The following is a 14,806-nucleotide window of genomic DNA, read 5'->3' on the forward strand; positions in this document are numbered from 1 at the left end:
GCTGGCATTCGGGGGCGCGTGAACCGACTGCGATTCCAGGGGGATAAAGCGTGCTTCAGGGAGGTGGGTTGTGAACGATTGAATAGGCCTTCCAAATTAAAAGTTGAAGGAGAGCAAGAGGATCAAATGGATAGAGAACAGAAAAAGAAATGACGCAAATCAAAATCTAAGACAATAAAAATAACCGACTAACGTCGGGCGAATTGCTCTCAAGTGACCAGCGAGCGGTTGGCTTCGTCAGTAGCTAGCCACGGTTAAGTAAGGCTAGCTTTAGCTTAATTGAAGGGGCGTGAGGAGAGGGTAAAAGATGATGACATCACGCCACATAAAACAGCTGAAATGCGGCATCAACAAAAGACTTAAGGAAAGAGAGAGAGAGAGAGAGAGAGATGGCGTTTGCGAGAGGTAAAACGAGAGAGAGAAGTAAAGAAGCCCCAACCAACAGAGAGAGAGAGAGAAAGAGCTAGGAATATTTTCCGTGATGAGACTCGACTCTGCAACCAGGCTACTTTTAAGCCTTATTAGATATCAAATAAAATAGAAAAAAACTCAAAACGCATAATTCAAGAAAAGTTTCCACATTTCGCAGTGAAAAAATGTTCAAAACCATTTTTTCAGTCTCTGGAGTTCTGTCATGTAACCCAGCCGCAAGACTTAAAAAACTTCAATCGCCAGTAATGATCGTAATGAACTCAGAAAAGGACAAAAATATTCAAAAATATTCGAAACGATTGCACATTTTAGCAAAATCTTGACTCGTGATATTAACATCTGCAGAAACATTTCATTGTCTAAAGAGACTATCCAGTATCCCTATTTCAAGCCGTTAATATTTTCACTGGCTCAAAGATCCATAAACTTGGAACAACCAAATTTTCAGGAAATTTGAAGATTTTAAATTTTATCAAAAATTGCTAAAACTCGAGTCACTAAAATATTGCTAACCATTCCATTAACTCTAGAGACTATGCAGCGGCTCATTATCAAACATATTTGCAAACTTGAAACAATTGCAAACAATTTTTAAAACAGTTGCATAACTTCGTGATATAAAAATCTTGAAAAACATTCCATTACAATTAGAAACTATGCAATAAACTATTATCAAACCCTAGAAGAGGTTAATTGGCTCTTGAGGCTGGAGAAACCTAAAAACAAAACTTTCAAAAAATTGCTAAAATTCGTGATATTAAAAAGTTGAAAGGTTTTCCGTGTTCGATGAAAATTTTTCAGTAAATTATATCAAACCCGTAAGGAAGTTTTCTGGCCCTGGGTCTGGAAAAACTGCAATTATAACAATAAATGTCAAAATTTGCAAAAAATGCAACTGTTGTTAAAATAGTGAAAATCGTGATATTAAAATGTTGACAACCCTTACGTTACGATTTGAAACTCTGCAGTAATCTATTATTAAACCCCAAGGGAGTTGCCTTGACACCTAGGGCTAAAAAAAACTCAAAAAAGCTTAAAAAAACTTGAAAATTAGTATAAATTTACCCAAACATATAGCTCTTAAAAAAGTCATAACTACTTATGTCTTCAAAAGACCGTAATCAACTATAACCAGCCTAAATCTTAGACTGGTCGAACAAAAATTCAAAAAACAAAGAAAAAACACAACAAAAGATTGAAACATTTTGGTCTCAAAAACTCCTAAAAATGACCTTTTAACCTTAAAATACGGCCTTCTCGGTAGCTTTATCACACTAAGTACTTGAAGGACTGCTAAACGCGGCTAAGGTCCTCTAATGAAACTTAATGCCCGCTGGGCAATACCTGTTTATCCTGTTTTTAAGGACGAAAGGTCAAATGGGTCAGACAAAAAATTGGTCCATCGAAAAATCTCATAAAAACAGACCAACATGACTAATATAACTGCTACAAACTTCGTTTGAGAGCAATTAAAGAGCAAAACAACGAAAGCAATCAAATTGCCGCACGGAAGAAAATTTGTACTCAAAAACCAATAAACACTATTTCTTCACTTAAAAAGCAGTTTGAAAAGTCATAACTTTTAGATCCTTTCACTACGTCAGCGTGATTAAATTTACTACTCAAGTTTGACTTGCCATTAGCAAGAAAAGTTCAAGAAATCTGAAAAGATCTTCGAGAGAGTGCACAATCTTTAAATGGTAATAGGAGCGCTATAATGGCCGACTGAGTAGATGAGCGCGTCTGAGAATAATTCTCTAAAAGTAAGAATGTTCTATGAGCATGTGAAAAACAGTATACACCAGCATATGTGATAAATTTAGTACGGACATGCCTTACGTGATGATAGCATCGAAAGAATTTTTCTCAAAAGACCAGTGGCAACTCTATACAATTGCAGACTGCTTCAGTTGGTGAGCAAAGCCTATGAAGTCCACTAGAAGGCTTCAAATGACGCCGTTTAAAGTGTAAAAATGACACCATTTTTTGCGCATTTTTCAGATGACTTTCGGTATTAAACTGCCGCCAATTGAGCTCAGCATATTGAAATTCTGAATGAGAGAAATTTAGATCACGCAAAAAGTCAAGGACAAAGTCATTCGAAAAGTCAAAACAGTCAAGCGAAATTTTGCATAAAAATTTTGCATTACAAAAACAGGCATATTGTTATGTTTGACAAACGGGTATATTGCTCTCAAGCGACCGCTAGGCTTAAGCAGCCAGCTGGGGCTCAGGGATGTTAGCATTCAGGGAAGTGGGGTGTAGACGGAGTGGAGGTCTAGGGGGATCAAGCGTCCTTAGGGGAGGTGATTTGGGAGCACTGGACGAGGCGCTCCAAATTGATAGGTGAAGAAGAGTGCTCAGGGTGGACGTCGAAAACCTAAGATCAACCACTGACCTTCAAACCAGGAATTCGTCTCCTCAAAAGTTTTAGTTAATCGCAGACTAATTAAGCACAGCCCCATAGAAAAGACCGAGAAATTAATTATTATAACTGCTACACACTTTGTTTGAGAGCAGTTAGAGCGTAGCGTAGCGAAAAACTTCAAAACTTCTGAGGCCAGCCGTTTTGTAACTTTGAGTTTTGTGATATTTCTGTGCAATCTTCTAAACGGGAATGAGCCGAAAGGGGATACCTGACAAGCAATTTACACGAAAAAACAGCTGCCAACAAACCAAAATTGTCTCATATCTATTTAACTTCAAGGTTGTACCTTTCTCTAAAAAATTATGAAATTTCCTGCTCTCGCGAAGAAGTGATTATGCTCAGAAATAGCGCAGACGCACAAAGAAATGTGAGCAACGATGTAAAAAATACAACAGCGATAAAAATGATGCAAAGCAAAAAAAATCAAGCTACCAACGTCAGGCAAAATGCTCTCAAATACTGACGCGGGGCTGGCTTTGAAAGTAGGTTCACTTGAGCTTACAGATATTTGTCTTAGTTATTGGGTGGTTGAAGATCCACAAAAGTAATGGGGGTCCAAAAAATCAAACTGACCTCCAAATAATCAAATTATGCCTCACCAAAGTTTTGGTGAATGGCATACTCAGAGACCAGTACAGTTCTACGATCATTTAAGAGATTTATTGTACTCGGTCTATACCAGTTCATCCCATTTTTGAGATCCAAAAATCAAATGGCCTAAGAAAAAACAGATTCCGTAAAAAACATCCCTGAACATTAAAAAGCTATTTCAAGGTACAAAAAGAAATAACAAACATAACAAACTAAAGTCGGTCCAATTTTTCTCAAATGACAGGTTTTAATTAAGCCCGACTTTTTAGGTCCCAAAATTATACTATTAGAGCTAATTATGGACCATTTCAAAACGTGAAAAAGTTAATGAAAAGAACTGAACAGACATTACATCCTCGGGCTTTACTAGTTATTCCGTCTTTGAGGATAAAAACCAACTGTCAGACCAAAATCAATCAAGCGGAAAATCAATGTAAAACTTAAAAGGCAAAACCACATTGAAAATCCATGAAAAACAAATACCTACCAACTTCGATAGAATTCCCTCAAAGATTCAAGCTGTACAGCGCGTAAGATTTTTTCGAAACCCATTTTCTGGGCAACTTATTCTACTAGGATAGGGGACCTTTTTCTCGCTAAGACGCGTGTGGTCAATCCATAGTTTTTGGTAGAGAGATAGAAGTGATATCAACAATATAAAACTCTTAAGCTGAATCGATTGGCAAAACTATTTAGGAAGAAAGCAAGGAGTTTAGCTTGTGTTCAATATCTTGCTCACATCACGTACAAAATTTGAAATATTTAGGTGTCTGTTTGTATGTGTGCATGATTGTATGTATTTGGGCGGGGAGTAGGCTTCTAAATGTGTGTGTTTTAACGTGAATGTGTGCGTGGTGTGTGTAGGAAGGTGGTATCATATATTTGCGTATGTTTGTGGGTTAACTGCGGAGGAAAGTTTGGGGTCCTTAGCCCAGCGTACCAAGATTCGGCTGGTTAAATCCTTTGTGGTCGAATTGCTCTTCAGCGACTGGCGAGCAGTTGGTTTCTTCAGTAGCTAACTAGGGCCTAGGTCGTGTAGCTTTAGCTTACTTGGGGGTGGTGAGCGCAGGCGAGCGTGCGGGGTTACTGGTGGAATGAGATGGAAAGGAAATGGGAGAGGAAAAGGGAGATTAAAGGGAGAGGGGTCAAAGTCTAAGAACCGCTCTTCACATCATAAATTATGCTTCGGAGAACTGCATACATAGAGACTGCTGAGCCACAAGGCTCTAAGAGCCTTTATTTCCTCCAGGCTTTATCTATTTTTAGCGTGTGAGGACGAAAGGTCAACAGGTTCAACCAAAAAATTGTTCAAGCAGAAAATTGCAAAAAAGGCCGCAGGAATAATTTAATAAATACAAACTTCGTTTGAGAGCAATTTAAACAGCTCTTAACGCTACGAATTTATATCTCTAACAGTTTTGGTGAATCGTATACTTAGATACCATTGAGCTGCAAGACTAAGAGAACTTATTAGGAACTTAATACGGGCCTTAACTGTTATCCCGTTTTTCAGGACCAAAAGTCAAATGGTGTGACGAAAATAAAAGATCAGATGAAAGCCAGTACTCTGCAAAAATTGCAGAAAAACCACAGGACTAAAAAAATGCTCCAACCTAGGTTTGCAAGCAAATAAATCATTAGATTAAATCTATAAAATATGAACTAACAGAAACTCTTTGATCGCTATTAGTCAAGCTTGAAGGAAATTCAATATAAATGGGTTAAATTCATTTAACTTAATTGAAATTCATTGGATCTCTTTTATAGTATTTAAGGTGGAGCTAGGGATTAAAGCCGAACGCGCGCTTCACTCGGCCTCTCCATGTCCGTAACCATCCCCACAGGGGACGGCGAGATAGCGACCACGGATAGACCTTGGTTACGCTATGTTGTACTTTTCACAAAAAACTGCCATTAGAGTTTCAGATCAACCAATCAGAGCACGGGTAATTTTCGGCTTTCAAATTCATTTTATGGCATTCTGCGTTGCGCCCGTTCGGCTCTACCCGCTTCCTCTATTTAATCCATTTAAGGTATGTTTTTGTTGAAATTGGAGATGCGCAATCACACAGCGGCAAAATTCCCAGGCAAAAATTTAAATCAATTATCAGATCAATTTATTTGGAACGCAAATACCTTTAAAGGTTCGAATAAATCTCTTTATATCACCTGTTTTGTCGCATTTAGAATTTAGTGCAAAATTTTTTTAAAAGTTTGTCATCCTACTCAATGGAGAGAATAAACAAACAAATTAGATGGGGCATCAAAGTTTGCTTTTTTTCGAACCAAATATGACACTGCTCATAAACTACTTCTTAAAAATAAAATACTTCCCGCAGAATTTCAAATAGCAAAAACTTCATGAAATAGACTTTTCGATATTGTCCAAGAAACAAACACACAAGACCAAAAGAAATTCAGAATAATCGGAGTTCAAATTAAAGTAAATAATCTCAAAACAAAATGTAAATCAAAATGGAGTCAAAATTCAATTATGAGAAACTTCGTTCGTAAATGTAATAAAATTCCAAGAGTTCTAAGAAAGGAAAAATCAATGAAAAATTTTTTTAAAAAAATTACAAGAAGAGATGCAAAACAGACACGAACGAGTTCCAATGGACAAAAAAATTGAAGTCTTTTAAAGTTTGTTTTTATAAAATAATTCACAAAAACTAGAAACTGAACCTTAGTTTTTTTTAAGTTATATTTAGTTATTCAAAGGAAAGATTTAGTATGTTTGATTTACAACATTAAAACATAAAACTTTAACCTTGTGGTTATTCGAATTTACATATTCGAGATTTGAAAAACACAGCTGGCAGATTGCCAGAAAATAGCCGCAATAGCTTCGTAGATCTGCAGTCTCAAGAACACAGTAAAAAAGACAGACCAAAAAAATTCGTCTTTTCATTGAAGGCTGATATGTTATATTTTGATTTAAAATCTGTATAAGTTTTTGCTGCCTCTATTAGCTGCTCTCAAATAACCTTCATTTAGCACAACCATTTGACCTTATCTCATTGAATTAAAGTATAAAAGTCAATTTCAAAAAGAGGAAGTCATTTTTGAGAGTAATGTAAGTCAAGTGTGACCAAAAATTTAATCAAGCGAATGAACAAAAAAACTCTCTCAACTAAGAGTGAAAAATGACGTCACGCACGCAATTCAATTGAAATTGCATGAACGAAAGAGCAAAAAGCAGATTTGAAGTGGTTGTGATGTCATATGGTCGTAACAAAAATAAACGAAAAAAAAACATAGCAGGACAAGTCCTGACGTACAATTCAAAGAATTTTCATTGACTAAACAGAAAAACTAGACCTAGAATGGACTATGAGTGAAATGAGAAAACCATTTTAAAAAAATTAAATAAAAAAAACAAAAAATCAATGTCAAAATGCCGCATGTGAACAAAAAAAACCACTAGCGAGAAATGAAAATTTAATTCAAACTAAAAACTAGGCCTAGAATGAGCTGTGAATGAACTGGGAAAACCATTTAGAAAAAAATCCGATCCAAAAAATCGAAAAACAGTAAAAAATCAGAGTGGAGTTGCCACATGTGAACAAAAAACCACTAGCGAGAAACCGAATTTTTGTTCAAACAGCGTTTTCTCACTCTACTTTAAAATTAGAGCGAAAGAAATTCACGCCGCAAAACCACTCGCTTTTTCGCTCCATTTCCTGTTTTGGCGTGACCAAAATCACTACTCCAATTTGACTTCAAAAATCATGAAAATGTGTGAACAGATCTTAAAAAAAACATAGCCGGAATAATTCCGGAAGCGACTCGAAGAGTCAAAACTTCACTAACAAAACCGTAATTGCAGTGTTAGCCACAACTTTTTGTATTAAACCATTAACTCGCTTCTCCTCCAGGTCTGCTCTAAAAATTGGTGCAACTTAAACCACTGTCACCAAGAGAAACAAAATGCAGCACAATTTTATATTTAAAACGTTTGTAACGTTAAAAAATCTGAAATAGTTAATGTGGTCAAAAAAATGATACTCTAAAAAACCTGACAAGTATATCAATTGCCCTCAAATAAATCATGATTCTAATCTGAAAAAGATCGCAAAAGCAAACGGCAGATAATAATCTTAGAAACTAGGTTAAATCTTTTCAAAAAAGAAAGCCCAAATTTAAGAATCAGAAAACACCCATAATTACACTTCTAATCACTACAATTAAGAAAAAAACACACTTGTTCCTTGTTGTACAATTGCTAGACTAAATGATTTCATTCAAATTGATCATAAAAATTGATCATAGAAAATACATAAGCAGCAGAAGAATATTCAAAGGCAAAAAATCGTTTAAATTAATACCAAGGCCGGAAGAAAGTTGCAGTAAATAGCAATAAGTGGTAATTTTGGAAAAAGCTTGCTATCAAACTCTCAGTACTGCCTTATGTTGAATGAATCAATTGCAAGCCAAAGAAATGACGAAAATTTAAGAAAAAAAACTGAAATTCATTTTTAACAACTGAAATATCAATATACCGAAAATAAGTGTAGGTGCCAGGACAATGATACTAACTAGAATGTGAAGAATATGGGCACAATGTAAAAAACACCGTAACAGAAAAAACATTCATGATTTTTGAAAGTTAAAAATCAATTTAAAAAATTCAAGAAAAACGAATACATTTCATTGTTCAGCAATCAAGACATAGAAAAGATAACTAGTCATCCGATACAAAGATCTATCCTCCGGAGGAGAAGGAAAAATAGGAAAAAGCAGAATCCATAAATACGAAACATAGAAACATTTTGCAAAAAAATGGTTAAAAACTTTTAAGACTGCATTTATGAAAAAGTTTCAACTGTTTTTCAAAAACTTAACGCTAAAAAAATGATCGAATTTTAATTGAAACGAAATTAAAGTCCCTCATGTTACACAAAAAGACTATTTCTAGCAATTACAACCTCAATACAAACAAAAAACTGACGAAAATCGGAAAAAACTACCAAAATCGGATTAGCACAAGTACAATTTTATAAAACAAAATTATATCGAGGTAGAAAGAGGCGTTGAGTATATAAATTATCGAAGAGAAGTTGCACTATGAACTGATTTTTGACAAAAAGACGGTTAAAAGATCCGAAAATGAAGAAATTAAGAGAAAAAAGCCAAAAAAAAATCAAGATGTGCCAATTTTCAACTTGAAACGCATTTTCAGGCTCTACAAAACATTTTCGCATCAATTTCCGAGGTTGACATTTCAATATAGTATCGAATAAAATTTATTTCTACAAGAAACCAAATTAAAAGCAAAAAATAGGGCCACTTGGACGAAAAAACGGTTATCTATATGTGCCATTCAGTCAAAAACTACTTTTCAAAGTCAAAAAGTCATTCACTAAACGCAGCGCATGATCAAAAAACTTCTCTCGCTTAGGGAAAATTTGTTCAGCAAGACAGCTTTTCTCACTTTTGCTTTTAGGTCAAATGCCGCGTGAACAAATCTACTTCCTGTAAAAAAAAGACCGAGAGAAAACCAATACTCCTCTTCGAGTCGTAAAAAAGACAGCGCCCCAATACAATTCAAATTCCATGAATTGTAAAAACCAAGAGATGGCCAATAATAGCCCCAGCTATCGCTGTGCGGCTATTAAAAATGAACATCTTTGCCATACACAACAATGATTTTATGCTTTACGAAAAAAATTCGTCAGAAAGTGCCTTTTTAAAACTAGTAAAGCTAAGGAAAATGTACCCCCAAATTATTGCTCTCGGGATTCACGTGTGCATCAGTAGTTTTGGCCGAAACTTCGCTTCTCCGAAAATTTCAAAACATGTAAAGTCCTCCCTGTATTATTAGTAAGACGCGTGTATATACTACTTACATCTCGTTTTGTTTCTACAAAAACTGAAATCCCTCACGAGAGAAGTGATCTTAAACCGCACAAAAAATCAGGGTCGGTCACAAACTATTGTTGCGTACTTTGTTCGAGAGCAAGTAAATGCATAACACATTCGATGGTCACGACAACCGCGTATTGCAAATATAGCCTCATTTCAATAATGCATCACATTGTGAACTAACCAGAAGGCCGCATAGACGACACAGAGTATGGCTGTGAAAGAAAGCAGTGGATAGTCCAGAGCTGACAAGTACCCACGAGGTGAAACAAACTCAACGTCGAAAGATCCCACTGCCTCCATTGCTTTAGCCTGAGATACATTGACTGCTTCAATTGCAACCAACAGCATGTACGGTCCTGCCGTGTGTGTCTTATAGATCACGAAATCTGAAAAAATAGCCTGAATAAACTATACAAAAATGGAGATTACTTATGTTAACAATCGATAATATGTCCAAACTTACTGTTGGTTTCCTTCGCAGCTCGTTTTTGTCTCGAAGCCTCGTTTGCTTTAACCGGTTTTTCTTCTGAACTCTTCTCACTTTTCTTTTCGCCCGACAAATGAGGCATTTCAACAATGACGGGAATAGCCCCCGAGAGGTTTTCGAGAACCACGGGTATTCCGCAAGCAAATTTGATAGGCTCCACTCCACTACCGCCAGTGCTCCCAAGACCAGGTCCGATAAGCTCACTGTACTCTTCATTTGGGAAGAGCGCCTAAAGTAATTATCATTCAGCCATATTTTTTCTTGATTTTCAGTCTTATTCCAAAATTTATATTTTTGTCTATGCTTGAATTCTAGAGATCAAAGAAGCTTTCTTTCAGTTTTACTGCAGATTTTAAGTGCTGACTTAACTGTAGATACAAAAGGTTTATCTCCCCTTATCTCCATAATTAAAACTCACTCATTCTTCGCAAACGTAAAGAAATTTAGCAATCTCACGAGGCGACTTAAACTGAAAACATTTCCTTCGAAAGTTATTCCCTATGTCCTCAAAAATGTATTTTATCGTAACCGGACAAAATAGTCCCAGACAAAACAGTCCCAAAAAACAAACAGAACAGTCCCAGACGGAATAGTCCAAAAATTAGAGATTTCGACTCAACGCATTAATTAACAAAAGTTAATCTGACAATTAAGCTAAACCGAATCAAATTATCGAAGTATTAAAAGTGGACGCAAAACCAGTTGTTAAACTCAATGGCCGATTTTGTTTTAATTAGGAAGCAACTAAAAGAGTGCCTCACGATGTTTGGCGTCATAGTTCTGACGCAAATTGTTAATATGGAATTCATTCAGACAAACAAAAATAGGAACTGCTCGTCTTTGAAGGCTATCGCTATATTTGACACCGATAACTTACAAATGGCGCTGCTGTATTACAATATGCAATGGCAGACTCAGGCTACGCAATGAACAAAACAACGTTATCACAGTTCATAGCCATTTACCTGCTCCAGCAGATACTGAAGAGAAGATTCAGCTCGGCTGTGAAAGACAGAATATAAACAGGCCAAAGAGAGCAAACTACCCAAAACTTGATGCAAATCTGCAAGAACTTGTTCAAAAGTACCAGCATCAGAAAATGATTGATTTCTTGAGAGGCTGTAGTTATAATATCAAACTCTAACAGGTGTTGCTTTTGTTGTGATCCTTTATTTTCTTTAATTCAATGCATTCATTTTCTACGAAAATTAACGAAAAGTTTAAAAATAACGCTAGAAGCGATCCGATTATTGCAAAATACTCATAGAGAACTAGCTTTTCATTTTCCCTTCTCTCACGATAACCCATGGCCGGGTTCTCCAGATTTTAACACTTTTCCCAGTTTTTCCCAATTTCCGATCTGATTTACCCTCAATTTTTATTTTCGCAAAAATATTCTTGCCCACCCTGGCTCGAACGGGCGACCTCCGAATGTGCGTCCAGAGCACTAGCTACTGCGCCAGGGTGATTTTGATTTTCCGACTTCAAAGCATTTCTTCAAGATCAAAGCTTCTTTTTGATCTGTCTATCGAGAACTTGGACCGGGACTGTTTTGTCTGGGACTATTTTGCAATTAGGACTCTTTTGTCTGCGACTGTTTTGTCTGTTCACCGTATTTCATCCTTACTATTTAATTCAAAATAAAAGTTCAAAACCTTAACCGGTAGAGGCAAAGACTTTCTCGAAAACATTTATGTTTTTCAATTGTGGAATCCACTTGATCAGTTCTAACAAAATGATTGTCAGTGACATTCTGAACGTGGCCACCTTTTAAATCATATTACTTTAACCCCGATTATTCACCTTCCTGATATTTATCACCACAAATTTTAGTCCCTGTCCCAGTTCACTCCGAAATTTTTTAATCAGGCCAATTAGGCAAAATTAACAGCTCAGGGAATTGTTTCTTTTCATTCATTTCACGCCAAATTTATCTTTTCTCAAACTCAATATAATTACATACAATTTGCACAACTTTGTCATTACTCCCCTATTTTAATCTCTCAAATTGTAAACTTAAACAAAATTTTTGTCATTACCCGAGTTGGGTTTTCAATGATGTTATCCTATCTAGCAAAAACCAGTCATCAATGTCAAATTTCTGCTCTCAATTAAAACATTTTTCTTTACATAATTTAATCCCATGTTCAATTTCATATCAAGTCTCACGGGCCGCTGAGGCATGGCCATCGCAATTAAGTCGGTTAAAACATACGTGTAATAGCGACGCTAATTTGTAGTCGGATTATTGAACGAAAATATCATTTCAGCCAACACCTAATATAATTCAAACTTCGCATAACGACAGGGAAGTCTGTTGGAAAAGATTTGATACCAAAACCAGCAAACCTACATTTTGACTGACACCACACGTTTGACAGCCCTTAAAAAATTACCAGGATTACACGATGAGGATCATTTGTTGTTGGGTTTTTCTGATTTATAGTCCCCATATTATGGTCGTCAGTTTAGATTCCTGATGAGACGGCCTCTCCATTTATTGTCATTAACAATAACTGAAACTAAACTTTGTAGCAAGGACATAGTATGCCAAATTTGCACCCTGTGGCAAATGGGCATCCTGCATTTTTCGATTGAGTGAGCGGTTAATATTTAGAGCATCAGTTAACAATTAGTGTAAAGATATCACAGGCATTATATAGCTCAGAGCCTCGTCCAATTATGGTATCTTCACGTTAATGGGTAGGGTCGGGGGCGCTAATGGGTTGCCTTTACCATTTTCTGTACTGTTATGCAGTATATCTGACACACCCATAGCGGTTATGCCACCATAGAAATTAAGCTAACCTCAACTTCATTGAACAGCTTGAAGGCTTCATCGTTCTGAACGACGCGATAGATTCCACTACATGGCGAACGTCGCAAGAACCACTTCACTTGAAATACCATAGGAGTTCCGTTATCTTTCTCAATGCAATTGATTTTTAAGCGGACCTGAAAAAAATGTCTTGCACTTTTCATAAATTGAAAATTAATATAACTAAGATATTCAGAGCACCTGTGTATCATTAGCCAAGACTGCATGGAAGAAACCTCTAGTCCCCGTCATAAAATTTATTTCTTGCCCGGTCCATTTGGTTCTTTCGGGGAACGCTAGACAACCGCAAAGAAGAACAACTCCTGCTATTAAAGCAGAAGTGGATATCATTGCTCTAAAATGCAAGTCAGACATTCTAACAAAGAGCCCGGCTCGATCATGTCTGTAAACAAGAGCCCCTGATATTGATTAGGGCTTGGCCTTATAAAACAAAAAGCAGCCTATGTTCAGTATTGTGATCTATTCTGTCCCCCCCCCCCCCATTGTTTTTTATGACCCCCCCAGTTATGTTGTTATATAGCACGTTACTATGTGAGAAAATAGCACGTGCGCCTGGGGGTCATAAAAGATTTATGCTCCCTAAGCTGGGCGCCGAAACAGAATAGATCCCAGTAGTGTTTGGGAAAAAGCAACGTATTTTGAAAATTCATGAAGAAAACTGATCTCTGGATTGTAATAAAAAAGGTCAATTAAGAGAAAGCCCCTGCCCTAAAAGGTAGTCGGTCAACTCAGGGGGAGCAAGTCAATTCCTATATGTATTTCTACATTCTGTCAAAAATTGAAGCATCAGATGCAAAAGATAAAGAGAACAAAGCATCAAATTATAAACAAAATAGATATGGTAAATAGCAATTTAAGTAAATGTGTAGTGATTTTGAATCAAGATTAGGAAAAATATAAAGCATTTAGCATAACAGCCTCCCTTCCTCTACAATGGTTCCTCTTGACGCTTCTACTGCCGGTCGCCGGCGCATGGAGCGCGCGCCACGGAGTATGGAGCTACGCAAAAGAGCGAAACTTAATTTTGTCCTTATGTACGTGATCACGTCCGAATATGAATCTTCCTTCTTATCGCTGATCCTGGAACGCAATCTCTGTATGGCTTTTGATGCTGACGGACCAGCTCCTCCTGTACACGAGAAGATTAACGGACAGAAGGTGGCTTTTTCGACTTCGATTATCATTTGTTCGTATTTGAGCTTCTTGATGGACTAAATTTGTAGAAATCCGGTATGCTTTTTGGGAAACTCTTCGCATACGGAATAAACACTTTCACATCAAAGAACGTTCTGCTGAAAAGTGAAGCGAAGAAACGATTTACATAAGCTTTGATATCTATTCGAACGCCGTCATCAATAGTGGTAGTTCTATCTGCGAAGGTTTCCCCTTGCAAAGACTGAAGACAGGACTCTACTTCGGCATCATCGCAGACTTCATTGAGCAGGTTGGCATAAGAGTCACGGATGTCATCACGGATATAGCCACATTTTGGATAATGAAGAGCATGCGCTACATCAAAGTTTTCTCGACATGCGCATCTTAATGGCAATTTTTAGGGATCCCATCCATATCTAAGAGCAATTCCATTTCTAAACTCTCCCTTCATTATATCAAAATGATATCTTTTTAATGGAAATGCGTTTAGCCAGCATGGTGCTCCTTTTTCGATACCCAAATCTAGAGAAGATGCCCCTTTATCATTGAGGGGAACTTTGATAGCGTACTATTTCGCTCGAACTTGTTCCTGTTTTTCTTTTCTGATTTTCTGATGGATTTCTTCCTGATGAAACTCTGCATCTATAGCGTTATGATTCTGTAATGGCTCAAAAATCCGAATAGATCTTTCATATTCGTTTACCCTGTCTTCAGGAAGAAGAATGCTTAGGCCACCCGCTTCAAGATGAAGGGAGAAAACCTTCCGGTATATCCCTATTTGTCATTGTAAGAGAGATGACTCAACAATGAAGGTGTAAGATTTTAATCAATTATTTTTTCGGCTTCTCTCAACAGATCGTCCGCTTTTGGAGTAGTCCTAGCATTAAAAATTAATTTGTGTTGCAATCCTTTAGTAAATGATTTGTACACATTCCGAGGGGAAACGTTAATATGTTTGGCGAGCTTCTAAAGCATGGTAGAGAAGTTGACTGACTTTTCTTTCAGA

At 36.7% G+C, this 14,806-nt stretch overlaps 1 protein-coding gene across 2 annotated transcripts in view; it reads right to left on the reverse strand.

Moving 5' to 3' along the window:
- Positions 1 to 13,014, reverse strand: part of LOC142358729 (transmembrane protein 87A-like) — a 48,228-nt gene extending 35,214 nt beyond the window's left edge. For both annotated transcript variants that reach the window (XM_075410271.1, XM_075410270.1), the window contains exons 1-4: positions 12,826 to 13,014; positions 12,615 to 12,761; positions 9,783 to 10,035; positions 9,501 to 9,705 (exon numbers count right to left, since the gene is read on the reverse strand). In XM_075410271.1, the coding sequence (XP_075266386.1) occupies positions 9,501 to 9,705; positions 9,783 to 10,035; positions 12,615 to 12,761; positions 12,826 to 12,999 (779 nt within the window). In that variant the 5' untranslated portion in view covers positions 13,000 to 13,014. The remainder of the gene's footprint in view (positions 1 to 9,500; positions 9,706 to 9,782; positions 10,036 to 12,614; positions 12,762 to 12,825) is intronic.
- Between the last annotated feature and the right edge of the window lie 1,792 nt (positions 13,015 to 14,806).

The sequence above is a fragment of the Convolutriloba macropyga genome, chromosome 2 (genome assembly GCF_964194025.1).
Source record: "Convolutriloba macropyga chromosome 2, txConMacr16.3, whole genome shotgun sequence".
Taxonomy (NCBI): domain Eukaryota; kingdom Metazoa; phylum Xenacoelomorpha; order Acoela; family Convolutidae; genus Convolutriloba; species Convolutriloba macropyga.